The sequence below is a fragment of the Ammospiza nelsoni genome, chromosome 5, assembly GCF_027579445.1.
Source record: "Ammospiza nelsoni isolate bAmmNel1 chromosome 5, bAmmNel1.pri, whole genome shotgun sequence".
NCBI lineage: Eukaryota > Metazoa > Chordata > Aves > Passeriformes > Passerellidae > Ammospiza > Ammospiza nelsoni.
The window spans coordinates 48,447,533-48,458,116 of NC_080637.1; the positions used below are offsets into that span (position 1 = coordinate 48,447,533).

The following is a 10,584-nucleotide window of genomic DNA, read 5'->3' on the forward strand; positions in this document are numbered from 1 at the left end:
AATCCTGGGAGCAGCCTGTCTGCACCATCCTCAGGTAGAAGATGAGCCACTTCTATTGCAGTGCCTAGGCTGGGGAGCTGCTGCTGTCACAGGTGATGCCTCTGCCTTGTGTTCTGCTCTGTTTCAGGGTGCAAGTTTGGAGTAAGCCATGGGGAAGGCCACTCTGGGCCTCTATCCCTGTACTCACAGAGCTGGAAGTAGAGCAAGGATTCCTTCTCCCTTTGGCAAATGAGATACTTTGCTCAGCTCTCCTTCAGAGTACCCCTGGCAGACCTGCTTCCACCCTGCAGTGAGCTAAGCATAGGAAAGATTATCACAATCTAATGCTGGATTGAGGTAGGAATGGTGACAATTCTGGGGCTTGCTTGTTAGCTCCCAGTTCTCCTGGACAGCTGCAGCTGTGAGGGCTTCCTAGAGTCTGGCCCTGGTGTTCTGTGCTGTCAGGAAGTTGCTGATGATCCCAGATACCACCTCGGGCTCATTCAGGTGTACAAAATGACTCCCAGGCACTTCTGCTAGCTGGATGTGCTGGAGGGAAAGAACACAAGAAGATGTCAAGATGTGGACCAGGAAAGTGTTCCCTGAAGCCCACACTGCTGTGTGACAGTCGTAGTAAGGGACAGGGCAAGTGAGGCAGGGCAGAGATGGGAGGACCAGGGAAGAGCTGGGTCCAGAGGGCAGTACTAACCTGGGACTTTGGCAGCAGTAACAAAGTGACTTCCTCCCCTGACTGCACACAGTCCCCCACCCCCTTCCCCATGTGAGGGCTGTGCTGTTCAGGACAAATCACCTCCTGGAGGGTGCCCACCAAGGTCAGCTGCTTCCCAGCTGCTGCTCCCAGGTTGGTGGCCAGTCGAGGTGCAAGGAGGTGACATTTGCTCTCACCTCTTTGAGGTTAGACTCGAATGCCTCCTGCAGAGCTTTCACAAAGTGATTTCTGCTCGGTAGGTTGTGTGGTACCAAGAGTCCATCTTGTGATCTGAAAACAACAGTGAGGCTCAGTTCAGCACCCAGTGTGCCTCCATTTGTCTTTGTGGCTGTCCTGGGCAGAATCAGTGTTCCCAAGACAGTAGGGTGACAAACTCAGCTGTTCTTCCCAGACTGCTCGGAAGCAGCAGGTGACAGGCCCATACATGGTAGTCAGAGTGCACCACACAGCTTGGCTAAGCAGCCATTTTATATCAAACTAGAAGGTGTAAAACATTGGGTGACTGCCTAGTGGTATCAGAGTGGGGACTGGCTAAATATTGTCCTCGCAGGGCTGGCTCTGTAACTGGTCTGAAAACCTGCTCTGCCTTCTGAAAACATCATTCCCAGGCTCTGCCTTCTGCTCTTAACTTCTTCCTTCCTTAGAGTTTCCACATCTCCCCTCAGTCCATGCTGCCTCTCTTTGCTGTTTATTTAACCAAGTTATGCCCTGCTCAGAGAGGGGGGTACCATGGCAGTTGCCCTGGAGAAGTCAGCATTACATCTCCTGCAGAGCTAAGATCATGCTGTCTCCTACTCTGCTGGTCATGGGACAAGCGGACATCTCAGGCTCAGTGGCATTTCTATGGCACAGAGGACTTGACCTCAGCACAATATTACATTTCTGGACAAGCAGGAATAACCTGAAGCAGTTAGGATATTAAAACAGATCAGGGAAGTCAAAGCTGTACCTCTTTTCTCAACTGCTAGCACTCCTTGTTTCCTAGACAATCTTTTAACAGCACCCCACCAGCCAAGGTAGCCAGAGCCCTGCACACCTTGCCCTTGAAGGAGATGGGAAAAGGCAGAGGACGACTTGCAGAACAAGCTGTGCACCCAGACAGCTTAACAACTTGGCAAGCCACTGGCCCTGTCCCCAGAGCTGCTTGCCCCAGGTGCCACAGGAGAGAGCTTGCAGGAGCTCCGTCAGACCAGGGGCTTCAGGAGTAGCTGGAAGAGATGGAGACTGCTCTAGAGTTCCACCTGTTTGCTCAGGCAAGAGGTTTTGGGGCCTGGAGAAGGGGGCAGGCTGGGTTCCTGACTGGGGTAGAGTCAGGTCAGGAGGACAGCAAGTAGGTGTGGTGCTGTGGAGGGTCACATATTTGCCAGGCTGGCCCCTTGCTGCAGTGCCAAGGAATGGAAAGTTGTGAGGTGGGATTGTGAAGCCAAGAGCATGGGGAAGATGGGGCAGGACTAACATTTCCTCAGCCTTTCAGGGAGTCCCAGCCTGAAAGCAGAGTGCCAGGCTGGGAGGATGTTCCAGTTGCTGTCTGCCTTCTCCAGGAGCCTACCCAACCCAGGGCAGTGGTGGGGAACTGGGAAATACTTCTCACATGTGAAGCTGTATTGTTACACCAGCTGGCCAAAAGCCTGGGTGACTGGTGCAGAGGAAGGGGTAGTGGAGGACTCCTTCCTAGCCTTCATTCCTTCCACTGAGGGAGACAGCAGGGGTTGGTATGGTTTGTGCCTCACTCACATAATGATGAGAACACGGTCCTGGATCTTCTGCAGGAGCTTCACACACTGCTCCACCGTGAAGAACTCTCGACTCTGCTACAGGTGCAAAGAGAGGGAAAGTGTCAAAGCTCAGGGACAGCAGCTGGGGACAGAGGGTGTCCCCAAGCTCTCCTGCACAAGTAGCTCTGAAGGTAGAAGTAACTGTGGCCCTGAAGCTTCCATGCTGGGACATGACAAGCATCTAGGCTGCACACAGGAGTAGATGGCTCTGCAGAGGCTCCTTCTGTCCAGCTGTGTTTCAGGGCTGCCAACAACATTGCCTGCTGGGCTGCAGCACATATGGGAATGATCTCATAGAGAAAAGCTTTAAAAATCATTTTACTAACAAGGAGAGAGAGTACATGACCCTGGCTTCCATATCCTGGCAGTATCACAGATAGAAGAGGCCCTAATTGCTTAAAAGTGGCACAAAACTATCAAAATAGCAAACCTAAGGACTTTGTTCCACTCCCCTTCTTATTCAGGTCACCTGACATGCTGACAGAAAGCATCCATCCATCTGCTGCCTGAAGAGTTATAACAGTAGGAAAATGTGGCCAGGAGGCCTTGGGGCAGAGGAACTTCTTAAAAAAACAAACAGTAACATTTTCCAGTGACTCTGTAAGCTGAATCAATGATCAAGTGCAGGCTCTTTTAAAAGCAGCATTTAAAGGACATGTGGGAATTCGGGGAGCAGCAAGTAAGCAGCTGGGTGGAGGCAGGGCCTAGCTCAGTGAGCAGGCATCCTCTGTGTGAGTGTTCTGTGAGCTCAGGGCTCCCAAGTAGCAGGGGGCATGGCAGAAGAGCAGTGCTCACCGTACGGGCTCTCATGTCTCTGTTATACACCAGCCCTGGAAAGAAAAAAACAGAAGGTTTTCTTAGAAGCAGGAGTTGTTCGGTTTTAACTCACTTTTGGGGTCTGCCCAAGACTTTCTGAGATAGGAAGAACAGGATTAATTCAAATTTCTCCTTTTTTTAAAATTTATTTTCTTTAGCTGTTTTAGGATTTGAGCACCAAACCCAGCTGCTGGGAATGGAGAACTCTGCCTCCAGACTTAATTGATCCCATCCAGGCTGTGTAAATCTGTAGCTAGGGCACCCTGTACCCTGCAGAAGACAATGGCTGTTGGCACCAGTCCCTTCCCACACCCAGCAGTGGCCCAGCACCACACAGCCCCTTACCAGCGGGTGTCTCAGTTGCTCCTCGCTGCAGCAGGATTGCCCCACCCTCTGCTGTCAGATGGCTGTTTGCTTCTAAAAGCCTGAGGGAGACATGGCAGAGAGATTGTGATGCTGGAAAAACGGAGGAAGTGAAGCAAAAATGCCATGACAAGGTGACAGTGAGCTCTCAGGCTGCTTCAGAAAGGAGCAGGAAGAAGCAGCAGCTTCTGGCAGCAGAAGCAAAAGGTCATGCTGGGATTCCAGAAAAGGACTTGAAAGGTGAAATGCAGGGAAGGTTTTCCTTTCTTATATGTGCAGCTGTAACTCTGTCAAGGTGAGGGCAGGCAGTAAATGAAGAGGATGGATGGGAACCCACCTCTGCAATGCTGCTTCAGGGCTCCGTGCTTTGGGAGTTTGCTGCTTTGCCTCCACACTCAGTAGTCTGTCGATCACCCTCCTCTTTGATTTCAGCCATGCCTCAGTGTCCTGAAACACAGAGAGGTAGGGAAGAGGAGTCACCCCTTTCTTCTGAGTGATTTTACCCTTTATTGGAGAGGGGAAGAGAGAATTTCACTCTTCAACATCCCTCAGAACTGGCATCAGTTATGGGAATCTTATTAAAAAAAACTCCCATAATTTCTGGGAGAAAGGCCGTTTTAAATAAATACAGCAATACTGCTGTAATTAACTTATTAGCCTTTTATCCTTGCCATCTTTTCTAACCCTTCCTATCCCACTTCTGAGTTGAGGACAACTCTCCAAAGTTTGGTATTTTTTGTCTCTGAACTAGTTTTGTCTCTCTGAACCAGTACTGCCAGCGAAAGCTCCAGCATCTGGTAGCAATGATGGCAAGTTGGGAATGTAGCTTTATGAACTGCCAGGAACAGAAAAAAATCTACCAGTCTACCAGGTCACCCAACATGCTGTTGGCAAAAAGATAACCTCAGCTGGCAGTTGCCTGGACAGAGGTTCCAGTTTCCTTTGTTCAAGGGCTTGGCACAGGCAAGAAAATTTCTGTGCTAAGGGACTGCAGGATGTGGACCTCTACCAAGTGTTCCCCAAGGGCCACCCTAAGGACATACTTCAGTCTGTGCAACAAGGAGCAGATCAGTGCCTGCCAAAAGGGAGAGCCCTAGGACTTGTGTGACCTGCCAGGAGGTGGTCACATCAGTGCTTTCTCTGAACAAGTGAGAAAAAAAAAAAAAAAAAAAAATTTGTATTTTAAAAAAGTGAAGGGAAGGACACATGAGCTCTAACCTCTGGAGCTAGAAGAAAGCCAAGACTTTCCAGCAGGATCAGCTTGTCCACCATCTCAGGATAAAGGAAACAGAACTGAGGAGAGATGAAACAATAAGAAAATGAAAAGCTGAGCACTGAGTGATGTCTATCCTGCTGCATGGGAGAGGGGTCAGGGAAGGGCCTCTCCTCCCGAGATCCAGCTCTGCCCCTTCATTTCTGTCCTGTTTGTTGTTGCAGCTGCAGAAATCAACCCCGTGAAGAAATGATGCTTTACTTACCATTCCTGCCACAGCCCCACCTGCAAAGAAGAAAAGGGTGCTCAGTAATGCACAGAACAGCCCCTGGTAACAGAAATTCACCTTCCTCACAGCAGGAGCCACCTCAGAAATAAAAATGTGCATTGTACCATGGGACAAAACCCCAGTACAGAGGGGAGCTCTCCCAGCCCACAACATGCAAGCAGAGACCAGGGCTGTTGACCTGCTGTGTTCCCCATCTTGTGCCATTTCCACCTCCCTCAGACAGCAAAGTCCAAGGAGGAGTTACTGTTTAAAATGTCTTGGTGTGCAGGTCCTGTTAGCTGTGACCAGAGCAGCCCTGGGAAGCAAACTCCAAATTGTGGCAAAATAAATCATATTCGAAGCTCAAAGGAATGGATCCTGGAGCCCAGTTCCCCTCAGGCAGCTTTACAGCCCACCAAATGGGCTGTCTGTTCCCAGGCTTTGTGGGGACCAGGCAGGAAGGCCTGCTGTGAATTCTCCTGCATAGACCACCCCTCTTTGCCAATCACTGTTCTGTCCTGTGGGTGGGGGAAATGCTCACAGCAAGAGTTACCACTGTCTGTACTGCAGGGTCTTAAAAACAGGCATTTCAAACACAGGCAGAGATTTTTGAATCACTCAAGCAAGAACCTTGTACTTGGCATAATATAATAAATATTCCAACCCAGCTCCTAGCAACATGTCTTGGAAGTTAATTATCTACTGCTTTCTATTAATCTCACAGTTTACAAGGACTAGAGCCACTTACCCATACTGTGACCCATCAGGGTGAACCGTCTCCACTGCAAGGCTAAATGGCAAAAGAGAAAAACAGACAGTGCTGCATTAGAAACCAGAGCAGCAACATCTTGCTGCTTCTCTACTGACATGGGCCCTTTCTCCCAGGAGGGCTTTTGCACTACCACATTTGCTTCTTAATCCAGAAACCAAGCAGCTAAGTGGGCCAATTTTGAAGAAAAAGAGCATTTACCACCTCATTTTCATGGTAGTTAAGTCATACAGCTCTCAAGTTCTCTCTATATGTCAAACAAACTCCAGCAAAGTCCCATTCACTGTCAGATATGAGACTGGCAAGAAGCAGAGGAGCCTGACTCGGTAGCATCTGGTGGAAGAGAGAAACCTTTACAGAGCATCCTGCTGCAGGGCATTCTGCAAGACATGAGGACACAGAGCCAGGTCTGCTGCATTGAGGGAAGTACGATTCCAAGTGAAAGCTTTCTGCACCATTTAGCACATCAGGCTCTTCAGACCATTTTTAGGGCACTCTGGGAGGCTTATAGGAAAATACAGCTTAATCAGTGCTGCCCATCTGAAATATACCTCACTGAAAGATGGGATTTACCCTCTGAGAGCTTCTAGAGGCTCTTTTGTGTACTGAATGGGAAATCTAAAATCACACATGCCAAATGTACAGATGGACAGTTACATAAGGAGTTATTAGGAGTACAAGACACTTTGACTTTCAGATTTCCTTGCATGATACTAAAGCAAGTAGTAAACTGCCATCAGGGAGAACCAGAAGTTTCCAATTTACACCTAACACTGGTTAGGGGTCACTGACTGCTTAAAAAAAGCCAGTCTGGAAAAACCATTTAGTTGCATCCACCACTTCACCACTACAGCTTTTTTAGTACAGAAACACTAGCAGCAGGGGAAGAAGGAGGGGGAACTGAAAGTGCTGCTTGCTTATTGGAAAGAGCAGGACCAGTACAGCACCCCCTCCACAAGCACCCCCTCGAGGGTTCCTTCCAGTACCCACCTGCTGCCACCCGGCGCACATCGGTCACATAATCTAGGAAATGGTAGGGGCAGCCTGCAGGTCGGTGGGAGGACAAGCCATGGCCAGAAAAATCCATTGCCACATAATAACAACCTGAAAGGGAAAGAGGATCAGATATGCAGCCCAGCCACACAACACAATCCATCCTGATGAGCCACACCTACCTCTGGGGAGCAGTGGAATGAGCTTGTCAAAGGTGTTGGCATTGTCCAACCAGCCATGCAAACACAGCACAGGGTGTCCCTCTGAGGGTCCCCAGGCCTTGGCTGCCACATGTCCCCAGGGCACAGGGAACTTCAACTCTGAGAACATGCCCAAAACAGGGTGATGTCCTTGGAGAGTCAGTACTCTGAGAAGGTCCCAGGGGTCTTGTTAATGGTCTAGAGCTCTGAAAAGAGTAATACAGGTCTTTAGTAACTCACCAGTCTCCTGTGGTCTTAATTAGCAGCTTGATGATTTACAGCTCCCCATTCAACATCCCAAGCTGCCGTTCCTGACTGCCTGTTTGGGGAATCCTCCTCCCAGCACGTACTAGCTATGCTCCTAGGAAGAAATAAGCTTTCCCTATGCAGGAAGAGAAAGCCTTCTCTGTGTCTCTGCAGCAGCTGCAACCTGACCAGAAGGCACAGGAGATCCGGCAAGAGGGAACCATGCAGAATTCCCCCAGCTAGCTGCAGTCAGCCAGGCACCTGTCCTGGGCCAAGAAGACAGTTTGGGGAATAAGAATGCTGCCTCCAGCATTAGATTGTTACCACCTTGCCCTCTTTTACCTTGGTGCTTCTCTTTAGCACCACAGCTTGGCACATTTGCTAGAGCAGCTGGCTCCATGCTGCGCAGCAGGTCACTGCTGCCACCTGCCTGTGCAACCCTCAGGGCCAGGGACTTTTGCACGGGATATGGGTCCACAATCTGCCAGGCACTTGCTCAATCTCAAACCATCTCATTTACCTGGCAATTACTGACCCTTGCTCAAGCACCAGCTCCTGAGTGAACCCAGCCTCTGGTGACCTTCCAATGGTGGTTTAAACATTTCCCTTTCACCCACAAGCCACAGGCAACCTGACTACCTCCAAGTCTTTCATGTCATATCCCCTTCCAAGTGACTTGTCTTGCGTATCTGCTCCCTTAATTACCCCTCTGAGACCGCACAGCAATTAAATCACTCTACAGCAAGTCCCTCCGGAGCCCATGCCTCTCTAAGGAGTGAGGATAGAGGGGGTCAGCTGCTGTCAGGGCCCTGATGGTCCCAATGAGCCAAGCCTGGGGCTCCCCATGAGTGTGTTTAAGCTCGGCCCAGGACCAGCCGCAGCAGTGCTGCAGCAGTGCCGGTGTCCATCAGCAACGCCCTCGCCGCAGGAACCGTGGCCCAGCCAGCTGATCTCGGGGCTGTGTCTGATCCCAGCTGCCCTAGCCGGCCCAGATCCTGACAAACAACCGTGGGCTGACTTCCCATAGTGTGACCATGGACCTGCCCTGTCCTGAGGGCCCGGGCTCCTGGCAGAGCCTGATGGCCGTCCCAGGCAGTCCTGTCTGGGCCCAGCGGGGCTCCGGTCCTGGGATCCCCCCGGCCCCGGGCTGAGGCCTCCCTGGGCGGGCAGGAGGCGCCGCTACACCCGGGCCTTCGCCTCGGGGCGCCCTGGAGCGCCGGCTCCCGGTCCTGCTCCCGGCCCCGGGGAAGGGCTGCCCGGGGACCAACCTCCGGCCGGCGCCGAGACCAGCCCCCGGAACGCCACGGCCGACCCGGCCCCCTCTCCCCTCGCCGCCCTCCCGCGACATCCCGGCCCCCTCCTACCGCTCCGTGCGGCCGGGCCGGCTGAGCAGAGGCGGCGGCAGGGCCGGGCCGGGCAGGGCAGGCCGGCTGCACCGCCCCGCTGCCCGCCTCCCTGGGGCGCCCCGGCCCCCGCCTCCGACTGCGTCGGACTCGGTAAGAGGAACGGGAACTTAACGATGGCTGTGGCGTCTGGAGCTGCGGACAACCTCCTGGGCGTGATGGGAATCTCCGAGGAGTCGAAATCAAGGAAGTATGGCTGCATCCTTGACTACTCCAGGACACATTACTGACGATGGAAACTGCCTGTACTGTGGTGACACAGTGTGAGATGTTTTAACTGTGACCCAGGAGCTTCATATTGACATCAAACGGGCCCAGCGCTTGACATTGACACTGAACTTCTGTCACTCTCTGATAGAGAGACTCTTCTGAACTCCTAACGCTTGCTGGAATCGTGGTGCTTCAGGGACAAGAGTCACCCTCCCATACTGTGACCTATCGCAGTGAACTTACTCTACTACAGGACCAAGCTGCCACAGATGCACAGCAGACAGCACTGCCTCAGCCACTCCACTCCTCTTCTGCAAAAACAGAAAAAAACAGACCCCTCTCAGATGGAGATGTTTCTATATGGTTTTCCTCATTAATTGCCCAAAAAGGTGATGTCTGCATAGAGCAAGTTTCAAGGAAGCCAATACCCAAGTGTGACTACTTTCTGGTGCCTCTCATTCCATCCAGCAGGCAATCTGCTAAGCCTAATGCAGACCACAACCATTCCTCTTCAGTCAAGGACTCTGCAGTCAAAGGAAGCAAAGTCAAATCACACTGTGAGCAGTGGGACCCCTTGCTGGAACAGTTGAGGGAAGCAGAATTAATGTATGTTCTTAGGGAATCATTTTTATATTGGTAACTGGAAGCCCTATACTCAGTTCAGCACATCAGTCTCCTAAATTACACAATATATTTTCAGAATAGCCTAAAAAGCTTGAAAGAAACCAGTGTAGAAGCTTAGAGCCCTATTTCTCGTGCCTAGCTCTAACTCATCCTGGCAAAATGGGCTCTGCACCACAGCAGTTGAAACATAACCTTGGGGATCCATCACTGAGAAGAAACAAGAGCACTGTGTAGCTCACAGCCTGCTCTCCATGTGAGCCATTAGAAAGGAAATCAGAACATGAATTTTTACAGGTTTGCAAAGTATCCAGTGCCTTGCTTTTCCTTAAGCCTCCATACTGAAGGAGCAAGGAAAGCAGACTACAAGGGCTGGGGAGCCTTGCAGAAGGAGAGAGGCCACAGTAACTTCTACAGCTTCTCTCCTACAACTTTCAGAGGTGGGTGGCTGATTACAAAAGGTGAAAAGCAAGAGACAGCTGCAGAACAGATTTGTAAAATTCACTCAATAATAATGAACAATAATCCAATAGCGGCTGCGGCTAATGGAGGGCAAGGCCCTCCTGTGAATTCCTGTAACTCCTCCTAAAGAAGCCACCAGACGGCAGTGTAATTGTTAGGCAATGTAATTGTTAGGCAATGCCTGCTGCTAGGCTTGTGGTTCTGCAGTCTATGGCATGACTGATGAGGAAGAGGATCTGTGCCGTGAGAAGTTATGTGGACTGTTGGCACACACTCCAGTAGTTGGTGGGACAATGGGTCATGGCCAGGAAAATCCATTGCCACTCATGAGCCAGACTCACTTCTGGGGAGCAGTGAAATGAGCTCACTGAGGGTGGTGGCATTGTCCAGCCAGCCATGCAAGCACAGCACAGATTGTCCCCAGGCCTGGGCTACCACCTGTGCTTGGGGCATGGGGAACTTGAACTCCAAGAACTTGTACCCACAAGGAACATCCCCTGAGAGCTACATGCTGGAGCTCTACCTGACCTCTACCT

General features: G+C 51.1%; 1 protein-coding gene across 4 annotated transcripts; it reads right to left on the reverse strand.

Moving 5' to 3' along the window:
• Positions 1-161: 161 nt before the first annotated feature.
• On the reverse strand, positions 162-8,822 carry SERHL2 (serine hydrolase like 2). Of its 4 annotated transcripts, none has more exons than XM_059472327.1 (12): positions 8,717-8,822; positions 7,089-7,312; positions 6,904-7,017; positions 5,893-5,934; positions 5,142-5,161; positions 4,882-4,956; positions 4,001-4,110; positions 3,646-3,725; positions 3,280-3,314; positions 2,444-2,517; positions 886-979; positions 162-528 (listed from the first exon to the last, which is right to left on the reverse strand). In XM_059472327.1, the coding sequence occupies exons 2-12, from the start codon at positions 7,234-7,236 to the stop codon at positions 412-414; spliced, it is 909 nt and encodes a 302-aa protein (XP_059328310.1). In that variant the 5' UTR covers positions 7,237-7,312; positions 8,717-8,822; the 3' UTR covers positions 162-411. The 4 variants fall into 4 exon arrangements, with proteins under 4 accessions (XP_059328310.1, XP_059328305.1, XP_059328309.1 ...); XM_059472322.1 differs by having other exon boundaries at positions 2,444-2,520; XM_059472326.1 differs by lacking the exon at positions 8,717-8,822 and adding an exon at positions 8,621-8,673 and having other exon boundaries at positions 2,444-2,520.
• Between the last annotated feature and the right edge of the window lie 1,762 nt (positions 8,823-10,584).